Source organism: Schistocerca cancellata, chromosome 1 (genome assembly GCF_023864275.1).
Source record: "Schistocerca cancellata isolate TAMUIC-IGC-003103 chromosome 1, iqSchCanc2.1, whole genome shotgun sequence".
Classification (NCBI taxonomy): Eukaryota; Metazoa; Arthropoda; class Insecta; order Orthoptera; family Acrididae; genus Schistocerca; species Schistocerca cancellata.
The window spans coordinates 669,984,868-670,010,379 of NC_064626.1; the positions used below are offsets into that span (position 1 = coordinate 669,984,868).

Consider the following 25,512-nt stretch of genomic DNA (forward strand, 5'->3'; position numbering starts at 1 on the left):
TACACTTTAATTTTCCCCAAATGTCTCACCAACCTCAGTTTTGGATTTGAACATTTTAAATCACTGGATTATCTTTCCAATTGACTTAGAACCAGGAGGATGTGATCAGTTCTGAGGACAAAGCTGCAGATTGTGAGCTGGGGTGAATTTCACTGTGGAAGGCTGGTATTCTCAACCTTCTCGTTCAGTTGTTGGAATTACTGAAGTATTACTTTGGAGCCCAGATGACAGGCATCATTTGCTCCAATCTGAGCCTCAGTCTGCAGTTGGTTGCACCCTGTTCCATTATGGCTGCTGGACTAGCCTCTTCAACATATTGAATGAAGCCCACAGGCATACAAACTGAGTTCAGTTGGTGTTCCTTCCCATTCCTGCTACTGTTTCACTAAGTATTACCATTATTTGCTCTAAGTTTGAACTTCCAACAGTTAAGAGTTCCATGTCTTGTGAGTTAGTCTCCTCTTGACATAGCAGCTTTCCTAAAGGAATCAGTTTCAGTGACAGGCAGCACTTCAGATTTGTCTGTCAGGGGGATGGGTATAACATCCCATGTTCTCACTTGCCTTGTAACCTCAGTACAGGTTACCTGGACCTACCACTGACAAGCCACTCACAGCCAAGTGAATGAGTAGTGACAGAGCCAATGCTTCATGCAGAGCAAACAGGCTCTACAAGCAAGTATTGCACTTGAGGTATCTTTCGTACACAACTCTCTGGAGCTCTCCCAACACAACCATTTGCATCAGCTATCAATCATTTGACAATAGTCATGTCGATTTTTAGTTGCCTGAAAACATCAAGTAACTCACCTGATATTCAAGAACAGTTTACACAGTGAGGTTGCATTGTGCCTGGTGCAGTATTTTACAGAATGGTAATTAGTAACTCTAAAATAAGCCTGCTTATTTTCTGTTAATTTGTGGGCCTGTTAAACTAAAAGTATTACTAATTCCCTTTGACAACTGAAACAGTTAGAATGCAAAATGAGACTTCTGTTGAGGCAATAGAAAAACTGGTCATAATGCTGATTTCCTGTAACTTTTTTGAGGTTACAGCCACTAATAAACTTGAAAATAGTATTACCTGAAATTTCATGGATCAGTCTTTGCATCGTGAAAATATGAAGATGCACAGCATTTATATATGATATGATAAATGTACATATTATACTTGCCTGTTGAAAGGGAAAATTAAATATAACTCATGATATTAGCTATAATATGTGCTACATTAACTAAATGACAAACACCAGTGTACTGTGAAATATGTCACGTAAAACACTCATAACTTACAAAAATTCACAAAAATATATGTTTGCAAGTGTCAAAAAATTCTCAAAAACATATTTACTTTTCAATAATTGTACAATTGCATTAGCAAACAACTGGTTTTGAGCTAGAATACTGTTGCCAAAAGTTTCTAAAATGCACTAACTGCTGATATGAGTTTTTTTATGGAACTCACAAATGTTCAAAATTAAAAACATCATGATATACATGAGCATTGACATAACCAATGAAAAATTGTGCAAAAACAACATGAACAGTAAAATATTAGATTCTAGGATTTCAATGGATGGATCTGACATGTGCAATCTTACACAAAGGAAAATTTGGAAGTCAGCTTTTACATGTAAATAAAGTTACAATTGTGAGAAACTTTCACTTCACTGAATTTGTGAATGCTTCTACACTGACATGCCAAAGATGAGCACTGCAGCATCAGATTATCACAGTCAAAATTGCTAAAATTGTGAGTCACCAACAAAGCAACTCTTCTACTTGAGGTGGCCAATGAAGCAGCTCATGTCCATCTTATAATCTCATTTCAAGACACTACCCATTCCTTCAGCTATTCTATCAAGTCCTTCACAACCTCAGACAGAATTACCGTGTCATAATCAATTTTCTAAGTTTTTATGGCTTGTCCCTTAACTTAAATCCCCTTTTCAAATTTCTCTTTGTTTTTCTTTGCAGTTTGCTCAACATACACATTGAATGCCATTAGGGAAAGGCTATAAACCTGTCTCACTCCCTATTCAACTATTGCTTCACTTTCATCTCACTTGACTCTTGTAACTGCATTTGACTCTTGTAACCATTGTACAAAGCTTTTACTTCCTACATTTCATCCCTGCTGCCTTTAGAATTTCAAAGAGTGCATTCCAGTATTCCATGTCAAAAAATATAAATATGAATTTCTTCATTCTATCTGCTAAGATAGGTCAATGAGTCAGCGTTGCCTCATATGTCACTATATTTCTCTAAAACCAAAACTGATCCTTCCTAATGCACCTTCTTCCACTCTTACTGCTCTTCTGTAGTTAGCCTGTTTCAGTCTTGTGTAACTAGGGCTTATTAAACTGATGGTTCAGTAATATATGCACCTGTCAGCTCCTGCCTTCTTTGTAATTGGTATTATTATGTTCTTTGTGTAGTCTCAGAGTATTTTTGTCTCTCATATATTGTTTTGTCATGGCTGGCTCTCCCAAGGATCTAAATAATTTTGTGAGCATTTTGTCTACTTCAAGGAAGTTGTTTGTACTTTAGTATCATATCTCCCATCTGATCATTGTCTTCATCCATTTCCTAGTATTATCTTCAACTTCATTTCCCTTGTACAGGCCATCTATATGCTCCTTTCACATTACACCTTTAATTTCCTTGCATAGTACTGACTTGCCATCAAGCTCTTGAGACACTCATACATTATTTCTCTTTTCTCCAGAGATTTTGCATTTCTCTCTGTACTATTCCTGCTTAGGCAACGACCTTGCCGCAGTGGATACACCAGTTCCCGTGAGATCACCGAAGTTAAGTGCTGTTGGGCATGGTTGGCACTTGGATGGGTGACCATCCAGGCTGCCATGTGCTGTTGCCATTTTTCGGGGTGCACACAGCCTTATGATGCCAATTGAGGAGCTACTTGACTGAATAGTAGTGGCTTCGGTCAAGAATACCATCGTAACAAACGTGAGAGCGGTGTGCTGACCCCATGCCCCTCCTATCTGCATTCTCCACTGAGGATGACATGGCGGTTGGATGGTCCCGGTAGGCCACCTGTGGCCTGAAGGCGGAGTACTATTCCTGCTTAGCCTTTTTGCACTTTCCATCAATATAACTTTTTGAGATATGTGTATTAACTTTTGCTGGCTTCATTTGCTGTGTGTTTATATTTCCTCTTTTGTCAGTTAAATTTAATATCTCATATGTTATCAGATGATTTCTTATGGGCCTTGTCTTTTTGTCTATTTTATCCTCTGTTGCCTTCACTATTTCATCTTTCAAGGCTACCAATTCAGCTTTTGTTGTGTTCCTTATCCCTGTTTAAGACAGTCATTTTGAAATTCTCCTTGGTTTTGTACCTTTTTACAGATTCTTCAGTTTTAATCTGCATTTCATAGCCAGTAAACATGGTCCAAGTTCACATCTACTCATTGATATATTTTTCACTTTAAAATCTAGGTTTAAAGTCTCTGTCTTACCATTATATAATGTATTTGAAACCTTCTGGTGTCTCCAGATCTCTCCCACATTATACAGTCTTCTTTCATGATCTTTAAAGCAAGTATTAGCAGTGATTAAATTGTATTCAGTGCAAAGTTCTACCAAGCCAGTTCCTCTATCATTCACTCCCCCCCCCCCCCCCCCCCCCCCCCTCCAGATGATGCCTCCTACTATTTTTCCTTCACCTTCCTTTTCCTACTATCAAATTCCAGCTCCAAACCACAATTAAATTTACGTCCCCCTATACTATTGGATTAGTTTCTTTTATATCATACATTCTTTCAGTCTCTTCATCATCTAGTAGTCATACAAACTTGTAGTATTCCAGTAGATGTTGGCTGTGGTGGTCACTATGCTGTTCACAATAGTTCACCTGCATTCCTATTCTTTTATTCATTATTGGAACTATGCCAGCATTACCTCTAACTGATTTTGTGTTGATAACCCTGCACTCCCCTGACCAGAACTCTTCTACTTTCTGCCACTACATCTCAATAATTCCCACTACATTGAACTTCAACCTATACATTTCCATTTTAAGGGCACCAGAGTAAGGAATAGAATAGAGTAGAATAGAATAATTTTATTGTCGCAGATTAAAACTGTGTGCCAGACCGAGACTCAAACTCGGGACCTTTGCCTTTCGCGGGCAAGTGCTCTACCAACTGAGCTACCCAAGCATGACTCACGCCCCGTCCTCACAGCTTTCCTTCTGCCAGTACCTCATCTCCTACCTTCCAAACTTTACAGAAGTTTGCAGGAACTTTAGTTTTCAGGACTCGATCAGTTAGGCCTACTTTGAATTTCTTTGTTGGAATGCAGTCAATAAAGTGTGCCAAAAAATACTTTAAAAACTTATCAAATAGTATATTTGCTGGCAAATCGTTACTTAAATTATAGGGTGTGTCTCCATGACACTGACCAAACCAGTCTCTGTCAGCAAGGGAATTACAAAATCTATGAATTTGTTTCATTTGAGACGGGTCTGGTGATCACAAGTTCTTAGTTCATGGAGTGATTTTTAACATGTCAATTTTTCTTCATAAATAATAATTAATTTGTGGTCCTTTATGTTCAGAAGATAACAATTGCACTGAAGTTTCTTATATTGTTTTATTAAAGTAATTGGTATATGTAATTGGTAAATATATGAACTACACGTTCTCCCATTTAAATTCCCTCAGTAAATATTTTTTAATTAGGGATCTGTCACCACTCATACTACCAGCACCACTGGCACCAAGATTTGTGACATTTACTCATTATTTAACTATCACAAATATCATTAAGCAGTTAACTAAGAACTATGATTTCACTGCAAGGTAGTAAAATTACATGTTTCTACATTCACACATTATAGTTTCATTGTCATGTCCCACAAATTGCAACAAACTGTGATTTCTTTCCACTTATGGATATGATAATTACTATAAAGCCAAAATTAGTTATCTTTTCAAATAAAATAAAATATTGTACCCTGCTACTAGTACATGTGGGTGTCAGTGCACCAAGTGTAGTGTCACCATGCGCGTATACTTAAATCAACCATCAACTGTATCAGCACCGGCCGGCCACAGCAGGCCATCGTAGGAAGCTGCACATAGCGTAGTCCCTGCTGTACTGTCTACCCGTGATTCACACCCATATAAATGTGGAACAGTGTTGGCTCACCCTTACTATGTTCTTTTAGTTTGTACCACTTACATCAGTTGTTCTGTGTATTGTTTATGTTGCGCCCTCTGTATGTCTTGTTACATGTGGAATCTTGAGAGGCTTGTTTCTGTTATGGTTCTGTGGTTGATGAATAAAGCTATATTTGTGTTATATTGGTTATCACATAAAATATGGCTAAAGCTGAATTCTGATACTTGCTAACATTTCAAAACTGATTTTCAGTGAGATGTAGTAGAATAAATCATTTGGTATTACACCACATAACTTCATATTTTTCAGAAAGCACACATAGCACTAGGAGCACTGTCAGTGATGGCAGAGCGTGAAAATGTGGTGGATTTTACAGTGCCTTACTACGATCTTGTTGGCATCACAATACTGATGAAAAAACCAAAAACACCAACATCACTCTTCAAATTTCTTACTGTTCTTGAGAATGATGTATGGCTGTGCATACTTGCAGCCTACTTCTTCACCAGGTATCACAACCGACATTACAAGTTTGTTTAACAGTGCACACTACATAAATTATTTGAAATAGTAATCTTAGTTTTACATTTTTTTTCTTTCTTTACTGTGTTCTAGTCTAAATTCCTATATAACTCTCCTTACAGGTTACTCCATTTTTTTGGTTTCTCAATGAGTATTTAAAGTTTTCTGTTCTTATTTTTTCATATCTATGTCCACATCTATGTACATACTCCACAATCCACTGTATGGTGTGTGGTGGAGGGTACCAATACTAGCCACTTTTTTTCCTGTTCCACTCACAAATAGAGAAAAGAAAAACAACTGTCTTTATGTCTCCACACAAACTGTAATTTCTCTTATCTTAACTTGGTGATACTTATGTGAAATGTACATTGGCAGCAATAGAATTGTTCTGCAGCCAGGTTTAAATGCTGGGTCTCCAAATTTTCTCATAAGCGCTCCACAGAAGAAAATCTTTTTCCCTCCAAAAAGTCCAATTTGAGCTCACAAAGAATCTTTGTAATATTCCTGTATTCATTGGACCTACTGGTAAGAAATCTTGAGCAGTACTGAAGAATGGGTTGCACCAGTGTTCTACATTTGACCTCTTTACAGATGAACCTACACTTTCCTAGGATTCTTACAATAAACCTTAGTCAACGATTTGCCTTTGCTACTACCATCCTAACACACTTGTTCCATTTCATATCACTATTTAATCAGAATGATATTGTCAAGCAGCACACTGCTAATGCTGTATTCAAACATTACAGAATTTTTTCCTTACTCATCTGCATTATGTTACATTTTTCAGATTTAGATAAGACTGATGTTCATCACACCAACAAGAAATTTTGTTTGTTATATTGTATCCTCCTACAGTCACTTCACAATGACACCTTCATGCACAAATGTGACATCATCGAACAACTGCAGATGGCTGCTCACCCTGTCTATCAGATCATTTATGTATATAGAAAATAAGAGTAGTCTTAAGGCACTTTCTTGGGTCACTCCTGATGATACTCATGTCTCTAATGAACACTTACCACTGAGGACAATTTAATGGGTTCTGTTACATAAGGAGTCTTCAGGCCACTCACACATCTTGGAATCTATTTCACATGCTCATACCTTCATTAATAGTCTGCAGTGGAACACTGTGTCAAATGTTTTCCAGAAATCTGGGAATATGGAATCTGTCTGTTGCCCTTTGTCCAAGGTTCACAGGATATTGGGTAGAAAAATGCTTTCTAAAGCCAGCTATTTATTTAAAGAGTCATGTCAGTATTACCAGATCAATATTCTAAGAATATGCTTGATGGTAGGCCATAAGAAAAATGATTACCAAAACTGAACCATAGTTCTGTTTACTGGTCAGAAGGAGAGACAGGCATGCACAGAAAGTCATAAAATGAATGGCTGTTAGAAACAGTGTTTCTTTCATTTGCCTAAAAAGAGGTAGGGGTTAGAGCAAATGACAGGGATTAATTTAAAAAACCACCTAGTACCTTAGATCAAAGGATATACAGCATACATAAACCAATCAAGAAGCACTGTTTTGCACTTAGAAGTATCAAGAAAAAACTGTTGGGTCGTTTCGCTTATTTTTACTCTCTTTTCTCTTATGGAAAGATCTTCTGTGGAAAAGCACCTAAAGTAAATAAAGTATTTATGTGTAAGAAGCGTGTCATAAGAATATTATGTAAAGTACAATCTACACATATTTTTTGAGGATCCTGGAATTATTACACTCACTTCCCTATTTATTTACTCCTGTAAAGTGTTTATTGCTCACAACTTAATTAATCAATTACAATACAAGACATAAAACATTTTTGTGTGTTTTTGTCTCCTTTTCTAAGGTTCAGAGTGGAGTTGTGTACTTTGATGCAATGATATTTGGGAAGTTCCTGTCTAACATAGCACAAAAAGTGGGAATTCCTATCAGTTAAAAAGAGTGTTAAAAAAATGCCTCATTAGCCATTCTTTCTTCATATTATCTGAATGTCTGTATTCTAGGATTGAAAAGTTCACTTACTTACATGGAAAATAGTAGTGTTCCTTGTAAAACTGTATGACAAGTCATAATATATTGCAAACCAGACTCTGTGCCTAAGGAAGAAGACAATTATGTTCTTTGAAGGATACCAGTAAAAAAAAGGTCAACATCAAGCAGCCTGTGGGTGATAAACAGCAGATCTTCAGTATAACTGAGGAAGCAGCAGCTGTTTTCTAAGTATCAGCTTTCTATATAATTCACTCCATTAAATTTAGCTTGCATAAGAATGAACATCATTAAGAAGTATCATGATTTTTTATTTTTAATATGGTATAAATCACTGTTATTTCCTTGTCTTTTATTAATGTATAACTTGACTCATTTGACATCCCTGAAGAGTCCTCTTCTTGCTGTGATCTACAGAACATGGCAAATAAATGAATGAAAGGTGTTTGTGATACAAACTGTCAGGTAAATATTTTGACTGAGAGGGAAACATTCCCAATCACAAACATTTTTTTAGTTGAACTATAAAATGAATAGCACAATAAGATGCAAGTTTGATTCCTATGACAAAACGTTTATGTATTTGGTGCTCACAATAATATAAATACCGCTGAAAATTTACTTGCCAATATGAGAAGCTTGTGACAAGCACCAAAATTGGTATGACATGTTTCATCTTCATAGAAAAAACAGTTGTAGAGGGTGGAAGACACTGAGCTTTCTCTCTGAACTCATACTAATAGGAAACCACACCATATGAGAAAGCAAAAAGACAGAGCTTTAAAAAAAGCTGTCATAGGCCGCAGGAAGCCAAAGACAGCAAGTATTGTGACAATTCAGTTAAAAAATTGTAGATATGAGGCTAAAAGTGATGAGTAAGTTTCTATGTAGTAGAAGATTAGAAAATTATTAGTGGAAAGAGTAATATGATCAAAATACAGGATGTTTCAAAAAGAATATATGTATCACAAAGTATTACATTGTCAAAACTATCAATTGCTGCATCACATGTAAGTTATTGGAGGAACGAACACATTGTCTGGTTTATATTCCTTGATGCTAGATGTCAGTTTTCTTCTATTTGTTTGGTTACTATCAATTGTTGCAAAATATCTATTCCACAGCAGAAATCATTTTGTGTTTTTGAGATTGTGAAGTGTAATTCTATGATTACAGTACAAAGATATTTCAGGTTGAGGTACCAAACTGATCCTCTGAATCAATGGAACATTTGCAGGCAGTATCAACAGTTTGTAGACAAAGGATGTGTATGTAAAGGAGAGAGTCGTGGCTGCACTCACGTTTCTGATGAATTCAAATCTCTTTCCAATCAATTCCTTGTGGCAACCAGGAGTCATAATTGCCTACGATGACTGTTTGGTGTATTATGAGATGTCAGTTGGTAGAAAGCTGTACAAGTTAGAGCTGTTACAGCTTCTACATTATTATCATAATCACAAATATGTGGCATTTTCTAATGAGCTTCAGATTGCTATTGACAAAGATAGCTGATATGCACAATGCATTATGTTCAGTGATGAAGTGACTTTTCACCTTAGTGGGAAAGTAAACAAGTACAACATTTGAATTTTGAGTCTTTAGAATTCATACATTGAACATTATACAAGATTCACCTAAAGTTAATGTGTTTTGTGTAATAATACCACTAAACTGTTTACAGCCCATTCTTCTTTGATGGAAACATTGTTAACATGAATGAGAACAACTTCATTTTTAACAATATGTGGCACCCCCTCACTGAGTTGCAAAGTGTGTGAATATCAGAATGAAACTCTACCATGACGTTGAAGTGGTCCTCAAACACTGGCAACTTAGCACTTCTCGGCTGACCTCTACAGTCACTGGATTTGACATCTTGTTACTTCCTCCTGTGGGGTTTCATGATGGATATTGTGTATGCACCAACACTACCACAGAAAGCAGAAGAACCGGATACATATTGCCATAGCACCATTGATGATGGACAAGCTTACCTGTGTATTGGAGGAATTCGAGTGCTGATGTGATATTATTCATGTCGCTGGTGGAGGACTTGTTGAACAAATGTAATCTAAACATGTTCCATTAATACATGTCCCAAGTTCCATAATTTATGTCTTATAGTTTGACAAATATATGCAGTCAAAATATATCTATCCTTTTTGTAACACCCTGTACAATGAATAAGAAAAAGAGGCACTTTTGAGAAACAAAAATATAGGGTGATTCAGAAAACCATTTACAAACTGATGTGACACATCAGGCATACAACAAGGAGCAGTAATTTAATAGGAACTGGGGATCACAAACACCACAAAAGAGACCTACAATCACACGAGGACATTGCTACACAAACATGGACTGAGTGCATGGAGATCATCACCATTCATGCCATGAAAGCCTTGGGGGCAACATGGCTAACTACACACACCATGAAATGCCTGAGATGCATTTGAGGTATGGCACAGCCAACTGCAATGTACTAGAAGCCATGTGATTGTATTGTGTGAAATGTCAAAATAGAAAGATGCTGCACCACACATTATTCACCATCCTGCGTTGCTGACTGCAAAACCATCTGCACAAGCCAGATGCTGGTTTCCAACAAACAGCACAGACACGTGTGGCAGAAGATACATTCTCGGAATGGTGTAGTGGACGCCACTACCAAGTGCACAACGTGTATGCCACACCATTGATATCCCCCAAAACTCCATCTGGTGCACTGCACATGATTAAGGACTGCATCTATTGCCATTCACAATGTTTCCAGGCATTGAAACTGGGGGATTATAACAAGCCCATGGGATTTGCGCAGTGGTTTCTGAAGGAATCTGCTGCAGACCGAAGCTTCACAGTGAGTGTCCTCTTCACTGATGAGGCTGCATTCTCACTCAAGGGTGTGACTGAATGTTCATAACCTGCATATGTGGGTCGATGTGACCCCACATGTTACAAGTACCCATGCCTTATAACACAAATTTACCCTTGATTGTGGGCTGGCATCATTGGTGACTGTTTAATTGGTCTATATATTCTCCTGGACTGACATGATCATTGTACATACCTCATATTCCTTTGAGAGGTTCTACCAGACATGTTGAATGATGTTCCAATGCCTATTCATCACTGCATTTCAGCACGACAGAGCCACTGTGCATTTCAGCAGGCAAGTGAGGGCACATCTGCAAGCAGCCTTTCCTGGCCACTGGACTGGTTGGGGTGAGCCAGTTGCATGGCCATCATCATCACCTGATCTGTCACCAACTAATTTTTTCCTGTGGGTGTATGAAACATCTGTTACATTTCTAGATGACCTAGTGGGCAGGATTGTTGCAGCAGCTTCCTTTTGTTTAACATCTTCTGGAATAAAATAACAGACACAAGGATGCTTTATTTGCCACTCAGACCATTCAGATAGTTCTCACCAACACCACCAGTCTGAACTTTGGAGGTAGGTAGTGCACATACAGCTGGTGCTCATCACAAATGTCACCGATTTCAATGTGATCAAGGTAAGTAGTGTCATAAGAATGCTCATGTTCTCAGTTAATTGACACAAAGGCCATCATAGCTCTAATACTATTAGTATTAGTAGTAGTAGTAGTTTTATTCATCTGTGGGTCACTTTTACAAGGATTTTGAACATGTTTTGATATTACAGTTTAAGGACATACTTGCAGCTATAATTTGACAAGGATCTGACAGATAGTCAGCCATGGGTTTATAGCAGGAACTTTCCCATATTTTCCTGAAGTAATTTAGGAAAACAGTGAATACCTAAATCAGGATGGCTGGATGGAGACTGGAGCCTCTATCCTACTGCATACAATGCTAATCTGTTTAAATGGTGAAACCTTATTCCGTTTATCTCTTGTGTATGAGTACAATACTCTTTAGCAAAGAAATTTATAATAATGTAAAAGCTTGTGCTTTGCTACTCATTCATTTCCCACGCCTGAAGACCACACACACTACATACACAACCCACACACACACACACACGCACACACACACACACACACACCCACACACACACACACACACATTATTATGTAAAGTTCTTAATGTAAAGTTCTACATGTTCTACCATTATACATGAGGGCTAAGATATTGGTGTGTGTGTGTGTGTGTGTGTGTGTGTGTGTGTGTGTGTGTGTCGTGTGTGTGTGTGTGTGTGTGTGTGTGTGTGTGTGTGTGAATTCCTAAGGGACCAAACTGCTGAGGTCATCAGTCCCTAGGCCTACACACTACTTAAAACTAACTTATGTATGAACAACACACACACCCATGCCTGAGGGAGGACTTTAACCTCTGGCAAGAGGTGCCATGCATTTCATGACATGGCGACTCAAACTGCACGGCCAGTCCGCGCAGCGATTTTATTTGGTTTACATATTGCATATCATATCTTATCATTTTCTTGCTTGAAAAAGTGAATCAGCATCCCTCCATAATAAACAATGTGATATGTTGAGTTCAGAGAGATGATAAGATGTTAGTATTGATGTTGTCTATAAGAAAGTATCTCAGTATATAACTGAGGTAAAATTCAGAAGTAGTAACAAAAAATATGCATGTTGTAATGAATTGTAACTAACTTTAAACTTTGACAAATGCATGCTACTGCAAATTAGTGAAAGAAAAAATACAGATATATTTGGTAAAGTAATTAGTGGCAATTCTCTGAATGGTGATACATTAATTAAATATCAGGAAGAGTATTTCAAAATAGTGTGAACTAGACTAAACACATAGTTGTAATAAGGACTGTTGGGAGTTAGAATCTATGCCATGAGAATTTTTAACTTTACAAAGTCATGTTTGTTGCTATATATACCCAACATGTGGTACATTCCTTACTTAAAATGTTCATTTTATATTTTTCCAATGTATAAAGCATTAATAAATTACATTAATCAAACTGAAATTATTCCATGTCACAGGATGTGATCTCACAATATCAGTGACTAAGTCTTAATACTCTTATTAATTAAAGTGGCATGGATTGCTTGAACAGAAAATGTGTTTATCATTGAAACTTTATAGTTCTAATACAGACTTAAGATATGATGGCTTACCTCAAAACTCTTGCAAACAATCAACAAATGTAAATGAAAGAAGGAAGGTTAGAGTTTCATATCCTATCAGGAATAAGGTCATTAGAGACAGAAACTTTTGGGAAGAGAGAATTACAGCACATGGCAGTTCATTGTGAAGATGTACATGTACACAAACAATTATGAGGATGTGTTGGAAGATATGTTGATGAAACAAAGGTATGTACCACATCAGCGAAGATAATTTCATTCATTTATTGCTCTATGTGCATGTCAAGAATAACAAACATCACCAAAGAAGCATAATACATGCTGTCTACAAAGACTCTGTATTATCAAGAAGAAAAGGCTCACTGAAAACCCTTCTACAAAACTGCTTTTCTATTGAAGGGAGTGTAGCAAAGATTATTTCTACATCCAGCAATTTGAATGACTAAAGTTTTGAAGTAAACCATGAATGTATTACTTCCTCACATGGTATTTAACTAAGAATAACTTACTAAAGAAGTAAATGATGGCATTTGATATAAATCACATCTGATAATGTGGCACTTCAGGCTAAAAGGAGGGATCATGAGAAAAATGTCCAGTTGTTTTTTTATACATTCATGACACAGTGGAGAATATGGCTGCCAATTTAATATGTTATTAATGGAATGAACAGATTGAACTGCTGATTGATTTGGCCATTGAAGCAATGTCAGAGTCATTTTCAAGTGACAATAATATATGGCATAAGAGGCTGGCACATCTATACTCTGACACAATGGAAACTACATAACACTGTTGTCAAAGGTGTTATGAATATGAAAGCTGTTAATAAACTACAGTGAAACACAGTTGGAAGTTAAGTGGACTAGACTTCCTTTACAATTGTCTCCATCTCAAGCTAAGAGAATCCTTGAATTAGGTCATTTAGATCTGTGTCAATGCCAATTAGAAGAGAAGGATACTTTCTAATTCTAACCAATGATACACAAATAAATAATAACCAGGTACCAAAAATAACTGAAAAATTGATGAAGGTTCTTGAATACCAAACCGAAAACAGGATTCATATCTTGTGCTCTGAAAGCAGTTTGTAACTAAGATGCTAATGAATGTTATGAATGAAGGAAGAGCCAACATCAGAGAACAGTACCTCTCACTCCAGAACAAAATACAGTAGCTGAATAATGTAACAGCATAATCCATGAGAAGACATGGTACTTTCTCCTTGAAGACAACTTACCCAAAAATACTGTGGACAATTGGGCTCTATAGTAGCATATCCCCTCAACAGTCCATAATATTATTAATAATATACACATATCAGTTGGTTCTACTAAGAAATTTGTCAGTAAAGTAGAAGAAGTTGGCCATCAATAAATCCTATAGGCTCCACTTAAACTGAACTAAGATAATCTTTTTACAAGTGTTGACAAGTTATTGATACTATGCATTTTTGTGTAATGGACACTTTTCAAGACCAAAGTAAATGAATTCAAATCTTTGTGAAGTTTAGTCTTATTTCTCATATTGATTCCATGAACTGACCTGTTGTTTTGAAAAAAAAGTATTATTTTCAACATATTTCCTTAAGAGATAAATGTGCTGTCCAGTCATATTAATGTGACCACCTCTCAAAATGCTGTATAACCAAATTTTGTAGTGTGGACCACTGTCAGACATACTGGAAGATAGTCAGTGAGGTCTGGAAGATACTGAAAGGAATATGGACTCCAGTTCTTTTGCCAACTGCACTAGGTTTTTTGGTTGAGGACCCATGGTACAAACAGCCCAATCAAGGTGATCCCACAGATTCTGCTGAATAAGAGACCCAAACTATTTAAAACAGTTAACGCAGAACAGGGAATTGCATTTCACTGTCTTTTACTTTCACTTTTCACAACCCCCCAAACACCCCCCCCCCCCCCCCCCCCCCCTTCTGCCTCACCATTTACACATTTATCTGGCCAGTGCACTACTGTTTAACTTTCCATAAGCCTCATTAATAGTTTGCAGGTGAACATCCACATACTGCTACAATAGTTTCCTGTTGAACATCTATGAGCAGTAAAGCCTAACCACAAAGTTCACAGATCTTAAAGAATAATCAGGTATGTATGGAATAGACACTGTCACTGTTTTTACACAGCCTAATTGTTTAACACTTATTCCACAGTTAATTTGAAGCATTGTTATTGTTCTACCCTGCACAGGTTACTCCTCTGAAACTCAACCATAAACTGTCTCGTGGCCAAAAACTGGGGAAGTTTAATTTACAGAAATTACAATTAAAACTTGATTCATGAAATTAACTGAATACATCAAAAGGTTCCATCTTTTTAACAGTTTCTTCTAGCACAAGAGTTAAGCTGAATTATTTGTTTAAATGCTTAAATTTACATCATTATGGAAACAATACTTTTGACAAAACTGTTAATTACTTTGAAATTAATTAAGGGCTGGCTTTGCTAACATGTTTTCAAATTAAGCCAAATAGATACTTTAAGATTACTAGTATTTGTTCCTCCAAATATTCATAATTAGTACGGAATTTATATTTTTTTATCTGTCAACAATAGAATTTAAATTATGAAACAATTACTGATTTCACCCTATAGCAAAAGATACGGTAGTAACAAGGCATAGTTGAAACGAATTAGAAAATCAATTATACACATAAAACTAAGCACAAAATCAGATCTGGTGTTAAACTTATGGGTAAGCGTTGTAGGGTTGCCGAATCTGATGATGCACGCTACACCATGTGTAATAAACACTATTTTTATTTTTCGTAAGCACACATATACAGTTGTTTACATTCTGAATTCTCGGTACACGTCCGTACACTTTCACGCGCGACCACAGACTGCTTCAAAGAGCTTGCCAAAAACAAAGATATTACCCGCGACTTGGTCGATAGTCGCCACATTAGCCCCCCCCCCTAGAGTGTGGAGCACAAACATAAATATTGGGGCATACATGTAAAGGGAACACCCAGGGGGGGAGGGAGAGGGTGTTTAATCAGAAACCATACCTTACATTACATTACATTAGTAATTGAAGTCTTCGAGCCAGCGAGGGGGGCGGATGGTCCTGCCTGACCGGGCGAATCCTCGTACAGCAGTTGAGGGATCTGGGGAGGGGATGGTGGGTTGTGAGGGGCCAGGATAGCGGATCTGAATGCCTGTGGCGGTACGTAGGACTTTGACCGTTGATGGGTCAGTACCAACAGGCAAGGGGACAGACTGGAGGAGATGAATGTGAGTTAAGTTGTCCCTGGGGAAGCTGGCTTGTTCGTAGAAGATGTACACATTACCCGGCTGCATAACAAAAAACACATTAGAGCTGCAAATAAAATCTGTGTTGACATTCACTACCACTTCCTTATACGGGTTGACAGAATCTCCACACGAGTCGTCATCGGTGACATCACACGCTCTGAGGCTGGTCCCTGATACATCACTGAATCCTAACAGGGGAGAGGCGAGGGGCTGCCTGTAGGAGGGTAAGTCATCACACGCATCACTCTGCATAGGAATGTCACACGCACCTGTAGCACTGTCACACGACTGGGAGTGGGGAACGTCACACGTGTGGGAATGGGCATCGCTCGTCCATGGACTGTCGGTAGATGCCTCATGCGAGGTGGGTGCAGCAGGGGATGGGGTCTGACTGGGTGGGGTATCGGGCAGTTCTCCCAGAGTCCATGCAGGTTTGAGGCGGCAGACGGATACCGTTTGAGGCGTGCTGTTAATGAGCACTTCGAACGTGTTGGTACGCCGTGATATGACTCTGTGCGGGCCCGTATATGGAGGTCTGAGTGCCGGTTGGATGGTGTCATCACACACCATGACATGAGTGCACGACGCCAAGTCCTTATGCAGAAATACGGGAGGGGGCGTGTGTGGTCGAGGAGGCGGCACGCGGATGTTAGCAATTAGCTCTTTGACCTGCCCGACGAATGTCGAGTCGCAGATTTGATCTGGAGGAAGTGAAGGCTCGACTAACTCTGCTGGGAGTGTGAGGGGTTCTCCATACAGTACCTCTGCCAGGGATGCGCCAAGGTCCTCTTTGTACGCGGCCCGAACGCCTAACATTACCCATGGTAAGGCATCGGCCCACTCACCTCCGTGGCACATCAGGGAAGCTTTAAGCGTTCGGTGCCAGCGTTCCACAAGCCCATTGCTCTGGGGGTGGTATGCTGTAGTCCTAAATCGTTTCACCCCACACAGTTCACAAAGCTGTCGGAAGAGGGCAGACTCGAACTGGCGGCCCTGGTCGGTGGTGACAGAGACTGAGCAGCCGAAGCGCGAGATCCACATTAACAGCAGGGCTCAGGCCACTGCATCGGCTGTGATAGTAGTGAGAGGAATTACCTCTACCCAGCGGGTAAACCTGTCAATTGCGGACAGTATGTAACGGAAGGGGCCTGAGTGGGGTAAGGGCCCGACGATATCGATGTGTATGTGCTGGAATCTTCTTTTTGCCACATCGAACGTACCCATGGGGGGCTGTGCATGACGTCCTACTTTTGCGCGCTGACAAGCCACACATGCTCGTGCCCAACTGCGACACTGTTTTATCACCCCGGGCCAAACAAAACGTTCAGATACCAGACATGCGGAGGCGCGAATGCCAGGGTGTGCCAAGTCGTGGATACTATTAAATATGTCCCGGCGGAGAGGTGCAGGAATCACCAGGCGTATGCGTCCTGTTGAAATGTCGCACCAGATGGGTGATGAAAACCCAGGAAGTGTCCGTAACTCTAGTTTGAGTCCTGTTTTGATATCGGAATGCAATGCTGCGAGTTCAGTATCCTCTGTCTGCAATTTAGGGAGCTCACTGAGGTCCAGTTGTGAAGATAAAACCGACACCCGAGACAGAAAATCAGCGACGACATTGTCTGCGCCTCTGACGTAACGTATGTCATTCATAAACTGACATATAAGGTCCATATGCCTAAAACGTCTCGGGGATGAGTCCTTACCTGGGTTACGGAAAGCGTAAACCAATGGCTCGTGGTCGGTAAATACCACGAGATGGCGACCTTCGATATCGTCTTGGAAATATTTGATAGCAGCGTAAATAGCAAACAGTTCCCGGTCGAAGGTCGACCATTTATGTTGGGAAGCGGTCAGTTTGTGGGAGAAAAATCTGAGCGGCTGTGCAACAGAACCCACGGATTGCTGAAGGACTGCCCCCACTGCTGTATCACTTGCGTCTGTAGTAAGCGAGATGGGAGCATCAGGAATGGGGTGAGCAAGCGTAACAGCTGTCTGTAAGGCTGACTTTAGATTATCAAATGCGCGACGCATATCTGGAGTCCACGTGACCGCCCGAGACCCTGATGTGTTTTTTCCTGCGAGGGCATCCGTCAGTGGGGCTTGTATGTCGGCGGCGCGGGGAATATGTTTACGGTAGTAATTTACCGTTCCAAGGAAGCGGCGGAGGCCCTGAAAATCTTTGGGCAAAGGCACCGTACTAATGGCCTCCACCCGTTCAGTTAGGGGGCGGATGCTGTCGCCAGAAACTCTGTGGCCCAGAAAAGTGACACTGGTGCGGCGGAGTTGTGACTTAGTATTGTTCACTGCGATACCGTTTGCTTTTAATAGTTGGAACACTGTATTTAAATGTTGTTCATGTTCCTCGAGGGAGGAAGAAAAAATTAACAAGTCGTCCAGGTACGCATATGCAAAGTCCAGTTTTCCAACCAGCGAGTTGATGAACCGTTGCCACGTCTGTGCAGCATTTTTAAGGCCGAATGGCATAAACAAATACTCGAACAACCCGAACGGGGTGATGATAGCGGTCTTTTCAACGTCCTCAGGTGCCATTGGCAGTTGGTGGTACGCCTTATGACAATCGACTACACTGAAAATTTGTGCCCCATGCAGCTGGGAAGTAAAGTCTTGAATATTTGGGACGGGATAATTATCTAAAATTGTTCTGGCATTAAGCGCCCGATAGTCACCGCAGAGGCGGAAAGTGTCATCTTTCTTGGGCACCAAATGAATGGGTGACGACCAACAACTAGAAGAAGGGCGGATAGTCTTATTATCTAAAAGTTCCTGAACAATAGCTTTAGCGTGTTTAAGTTTTTCTGGATTTAAACGCCTAGCCTTTGCACGTACCGGTGGGCCTTCTGTGGTATTTATTCTGTGGACAGTACCGTTATTGATCGTGAACACCGATGGGGATGCTGGACCAGCACCCGTTGCACTGTGACTAACCTGTAATGCACACGTGTGTGTGTCCAAGGCCGGCAGTTCAGCAGCAGTGGCGGTGATCCACTGGTAGTCCTTGTCGAAGAGCTCGGTGGGGTACCTGGTAGCGTCGTGGGTACTGCTTCCGTCCGGCAGTAGAAATGTCACGCGGCGTCGGCTGCAGGTGCGAGGAAGTGGTGCGGGGGTTGGGGGCGTGGCCGTGTGCGACAGCTGGGCGGTCTGCTTACGCGCGTCCGTGAGCTTGGCTTGCACGGCGGCGATGCGTAAGCGGAGGGCCCCATTGCTGTCCCGAAGTTCGTCGTTGTGTGATCTAAGAGAAAGCACTGCAACAGCAGTTTCCGCTAGCTCACACAGCAGAATGGCGCTTTCGGATGAGAGGGGTAAGATATCTGAACCGGTGGTACGGTCTCCCGAGTTAAAGGTTAGTGTACCTCGTTATAGGTTGGGTGACAGTGCGTGGGCTAAGAGAAAATCTACCCCAAGCACGGGTTCATCCACATCCGCGATAACGAAAGTCCACTGTAAGGGCGTATTAATGTCCTGCAGTTTAAGGCTTAAATTCGTTATTCCATGAGAGCGGATCAGGGAATTATTGGCGGCTCGAAGCGGGGGGCAAGGCTGAAGCTCGAATTTAATACCTGCGGACAAAGGTATCACACTAACCTCGGCCCCCGTGTTGATTAGAAATGAAAGGCAAGACACTGCATCTTTCACGTACAAGCGTCCTAGCGCATGAGGAGAAGAAGTATTTAGTGATAGGCGTCTGTGCGGTGCAACGCGGCCCGTAGCGCCTGAATTGGGTCGCGTTATTAGTTTGGGAACGCGCATGGAGAACGACATTTCTTAGCCGCGTCGCCAAAGTGGGAGTGGAAATAACACCAAGCGGGGCGGCGCGTGGCGTCGCCCGTCGCGCTGGTTGAGGTCGAAGCGGCAGTGGAGGGGGACTTGTTTGTGGTTCCCTCCGATGGCGACGCTGCAGTAGTGCTGGTAGGAGAGGAGTTACTGCGGCGGTTGCCAGGCGGCGTTGGCTCCGCGCGCATGCGTGGAGCGAGTCGTGCGCACTCTGTACTGCAGGATGGGAACTGCCGCGCAGGTGTGCCAACCCCTGAGGCCTGAGGGCACCCTGGGGGAGTATGCGGGGGGGGCAGAATGTTGTAAACCTGGTCTGCGATCTTCAGTTTGGCATCTAGTGGGGCCGAAGTTACATGTAGAAGGTGAAGTTGAACTTGCGGGGGAAGTTTCAGCAACCAGATGGTCCAAAGTGTAATGTCCGGCATGTGATGCGTGTCAATCATAGCGCGGAGATGACACCAGAGTTGCGACGGAGACCTGGATCCCAGCGATTCCTGACTGATGAGGCGGATAGCTTCCTCTGTCGATGTGGATAGTCGCTCGAGGATGGTGCGTCGGGTGAACGCATATTTGTCCGTAGCGGGGGGCGAAGCCACAATGTCGCAGATCAGATCCAGTTCGTCATGGAGGTGACACAGTAAGCATAGGAACTTCGAATTGTCATCGGCGACGCCGTGTAGCTGCAGGACGTGGTCGACCAAGGCAAACCATGTGCGTGGGTGATCCTTGCGAAGGGGTGGTAGCTTCGGCCAACGGGTGGGAAAGTCTTGACATAAATGTTTATCAGAAACTGTCTCTCCCTGTCCATAGTTCTGCAACGTAATTGTCTCGGGTGCAGTAGCGGTGCACCAGCTTCCGCCACTGTCAGTGGCACGCGGCACGATAGGTGCGGCTGGCTCGAACTTGGTCGAGAAATCAACGAATCGAGCGGTCGACGGAGTAACGCTGACAGGCGTAGAATGGACCGGCGCGGTAGAATCGACCGTAGTCGACCGATGTGCGGCGAACGACGGAATACAGTTTCCGGGCCCCTCCCCTACAGGTGCATTAAAATAGTTAAAATCACCTAATGTTTGTGAAACACACGCAGCAGGAACGGCGTGTGCCGTCGGAAACACTCGTAAAGCGGACGCTGGTGGTGTAGGGGGGGTTGGTGCAAAATCCGGAGTTCCGGCAGAAATATGAACTCTCCTGTCTTGAGCGTCCGGCTCGATTTGTACAGTCACTGATTCGGGTGGAAAATTCACACTTGCACTTGGGAAACCTGTAAACATAGTCACTGGGGTTTGAGCACCTTGTGTCGGCTGTTGAGCACTCGGAACACGTGGCTTTGGAATTGTATAAACACTGTCCTGTTGAGTACAGCTAGTCGATGTGTTCGGACACTGCGTAGAACTATTGCGGACGCCCGGTGGATAATTGTAAAACCATGCCGAAGCGTCCGTTGGAACACTTAGTTGGCACGTGTTCGGTGTAGCAGGCGGCAAGCGATCCATTGTGTACTGCTCGACGGTATAAGATTTCGTTGTAGCCTTCGCGAACAAAATTCGGGGTCACCAGTATGGGTAAGCGTTGTAGGGTTGCCGAATCTGATGATGCACGCTACACCATGTGTAATAAACACTATTTTTATTTTTCGTAAGCACACATATACAGTTGTTTACATTCTGAATTCTCGGTACACGTCCGTACACTTTCACGCGCGACCACAGACTGCTTCAAAGAGCTTGCCAAAAACAAAGATATTACCCGCGACTTGGTCGATAGTCGCCACAAACTCTTTAAAACTGAGGGCCAATCTTTCTCTTTTATGAAAATGCAGATTATATTCACATAAGTTGATGGTAATTAGTTAAACATGAAAACATGATTTAAGGAGTCAGATGGCAAAACAAGAGGGGAATTAAAATTATCCCAGCTTGCTTCGCCACAGAATGTACACCAAATTTGGTTGAAACTGCTCCAGGCTTTGTTGAGTTATGCTTTTATGACTCCTCATTTCATTCCAACTGTCAGCCATAGTGATTGTATGGGTGTATTACTGTCCCAGTACTTTCTTCAATCATACATTTACTAAGTTTGGCAGAAATTGCTTCAGCTGATACGGAGAGATGCTGATTTGTCATTGTCTTTGCAATCCTCACCCCAAACACTCCCTTTCCTAGTGGCACAAGTTTATCTGGGCTGTCACCAATGAACCTAGCATTCCATTACATTGGACAAACAGAAAGATGAGATTTTAAATGGAAAAACCTGTCTATTTTCTGTACCATCAAGGAAACTGAAACTGATGCAAGCATCTGTGTAAGCATGAATGAGTATAAGAAATGTACTTTCCTTTACAGAGTGATTCATCAGAGATCTTCTTAATTTTTGTAAAAACGTTTTATTCTGCATCCTGGTTCCAATTCCCTTCTGGTCTTCCTCATCTCTGATCCAGTTTTTGTATGAGTATACCACTCACTTTTAACTATACAAAAAACAATAAATCATTAGTTCCTGAAAAATATAGTAATCCTATATGTGTAAATTCACATGAAATATTTGCTACAACAAGAAAATGAGGTTTGTAGTGCAATCACCCTTCTGCTATCTCTACTTATAATTTTCCTTAATGTGGACCTCATATGTGAATAAATATTTTGTCCATGTGCCTGGAATCAGTACGAACCTCATAGAACAAATCCACGCCACACTTGTACCTATTCTTACTTGTAGGATCATGTTACATAAAAGATATAAAAGTGTTGAGTAAACAACTTTTGATAATGTCTATAATGAAAAGACTTAAATGTTGAAATTTGCCTTCCCATTTTGTATCAAAAAATTACTCTCCCATAATCAAAATGTTAATCTTTATACAGAAGCTGTTATCCATAGCTGACATTACTGTAATTGGGCAGCAATAGAAACTGAGCCTGTATGTCTCTACTTGCAGGCTATTAATTATTATCAGTGGCTGTTACCAGATATAGTTTTTTCATATCAGTGTTCAGAGTGGAGCGGATTCTGCTTATTGCAGATACTGTTCTAATGGTACATGTAACAGCATTCAGTCTTTGAACAAGATCCTGAACCTGGGCTTTCTAGGACAGCCTACCATCTGGATTGTTAAAATTCACTAGCTTTGATATAATTCCTGCTTTGTTCTATGTGATATCCTTACCCCACTAGTCAGTCGTCAAGGATGCTGGTTAGTGCTAGTGCCCTGATTTAAACATTCCAATGGAAAGCAACTTTCAAAGAGCACAAGAAATGAAGACCTCCAATGTAAACAGTGCTATGAGACAAGTTCATTCTTTTGAGAAATTGTGCAGTAAATTTTCAATAAAATCTCTAATAAGATATTTCTATTATGTACAATGTGATTGTTTTATTTAGATAAATCATTGGTTTTTAATATGTTTACAACATTTAAAATGGTAAATTCTTCAGTGGGTACTTAACATAGTTTATTTGCAAACTCAGTGCATTTAACTTGAGTTAGCATTGACTTACCAAATTTAAGAAGTTTTATTGTGAAACCTCTCAAAAACACAAATCTGAAAGATCCCAATTGTTTCATTTGTTGATACTAAGATTTCCATTAACAATTTTTGCAACAATAAAGTATGAAACCCTCAAAAATTAATTTGGCACAACATAAAATTAATTTTAGCAAGTACCTTACTACAGCATATAAACAATTTTAAGAATGACCCTTGACGTTTAGCATCACCTTGTCACATAAATTCATGGCAATTGTGTTAAAGGTCATAACTTATCATTGTTTACTTCCTATACTAATTTAACATAGATATACCCACTTAGCAACAATTTTTGGAGTGCATTTGCATACAGGAAGATATTTAAGATCTTTATTTGAGTCATACTTACCCACATCATCCTCAGATTTATACAAATCAACCCTCAAATGCATTTTCCTAGCATCAACACCCCATGTATTACTACTACTGGTAGCCATGTTTTGGCACTTTCCACTGTTTACATGCACACATCGTGACAAAGTTATCATTAACAGGAATCTGCCATTTCTTAGTTTATTGTGGAACTATTGGTTATACAAGGTGATTCACCTGTGGGTTTTATGCAAACTGCAACACCTTCAAATACTAGACACTAGATTTTCATATTCTTGCACTTGCTATGCAAAAACCGTTTTTCCTGTGGACATTATGAACAGGACCTTTCTGTAGTAAATTTAATGTAATTAAATTTTGTATTGGATACATTCCTTGCTAAAGGCCAAGGTTTTTAAATTATTCAAGAAAAATGTACAAAAATGACCTTCCAAAGTGTTTTTCTTGAATAACCTGAAAACCGTGACTTTTGGTGGAAACATATCCCAGTATACAATTTAACTATATTTAATATCCTACAAAAACATCCTGTTCATTTTTTTCTGCAGGAGTAGGAGTTTGCACATAGCGAGCAAGAAAATATGAAAATCTCTAATAAAATCCTCTCAAGCTTCCAGCTGCCTGGAGTAGTTTAAAATCCACAAGCTTTTGGCTGAGTACTTCTTGGCCATTTTCAAGTTGTGACTGTCTTTTGGATGCTGATATCATCTTTATGTAGCTGTGCTTCCTTCTTTGCCATCACTAGTGCTTACTCCAGTGACCTATAAGCTAAAATTTCCATTGCATGCCCACTTTAACCTTCCGATGGCTGGGTCCTAAGTCATGCATAGCCATTGCCTTTACTGCGGGTGTTGTGACAAATTCTTATCTCAGTAATTTCTTCTATTATACTATCTCAGACACTAATGGTCCATATAATAATGTGTCTCATTGAATGCAATACAATGTCCATTTTCTAGATCATGCTCTGCTGCCACTGATTTCTCAGGGGACTGAGAGTGGAAACATCTCTCAGGTTCTACACATCGCTGTTCATTAGTATGCACAATCAATCTTCCAGAAAATGGTTCACATAAACACACAGTATTCTATATACTCTTGGTGTTCTGAGGCTTATATTGTGTTTCATAGTCCTCATGAGTTGTCAATATTTTTCTAGAACCCTAGAACCCTTAAGGCTGAATCAAGTTTATACCCATTAGGATCGAGCTTACCTTCCCTGTTACTAAGCCACAGAATGGAAAAAATGCAAGCTTCTTCAAGTCCTCCTCAGGGTTTTTTCTGCTTATGTCTTTTCAGAAAGATAGTATAATCTGGCAGTTGTTGTAGCCATTTTCCTTGAATACTTTCCATAAGTGACTCAGTATCTTCAGCAGCTTTTCTGCATCTGAAACAGCTTCCACTTGCTGCACCAAGGTTCTCAGAATAGAATGTTTCTGCAACAGATGGTGACAGCTGGTAGCCTGCTGGTAGCCACCTTGTGGGTGGGTTTCCAGTAAATACTGTGGCTGGGACACCCATTTGCTTTAGGGCAGATGAAAACATCAAGGAAATGTGAGGCACTATCTGTCTGGCCTCAGGACTATCAATACTGTGGGGTTGATAACCTCCTAGCTCCAATAAGAGAGGAGATAGAGCAAAAAACTGTTTTTTTTTTTTTTTCAATGCCTGCCCTGCACAACATGCATGCTGCACATGAACAGTATCAGCCTGTGAATTCAGTTGGTTTTGGAGGGTAGCATACATGTCATCGGCAAGAAATGGTTGAATGCATATGCAGGTGGGAAACTGTATCATCTTGTGAAATCAACTTGTTGTGGAAGGCAGCCTCTCTCTTCCTACCTCTTCAACACACGTATACAAACATGA

At 40.4% G+C, this 25,512-nt stretch overlaps 1 protein-coding gene and 1 pseudogene across 1 annotated transcript in view; both read left to right on the forward strand.

The window, feature by feature from the left end:
• LOC126183845 (ionotropic receptor 25a) overlaps positions 1-25,512 on the forward strand; it is a 442,093-nt gene that overhangs the window by 251,820 nt on the left and 164,761 nt on the right. The window contains exon 11 of the mRNA XM_049926116.1: positions 5,460-5,659. Coding sequence (XP_049782073.1) covers positions 5,460-5,659 — 200 coding nt within the window. The remainder of the gene's footprint in view (positions 1-5,459; positions 5,660-25,512) is intronic.
• Positions 2,763-2,880, forward strand: LOC126105341 (5S ribosomal RNA; annotated as a pseudogene).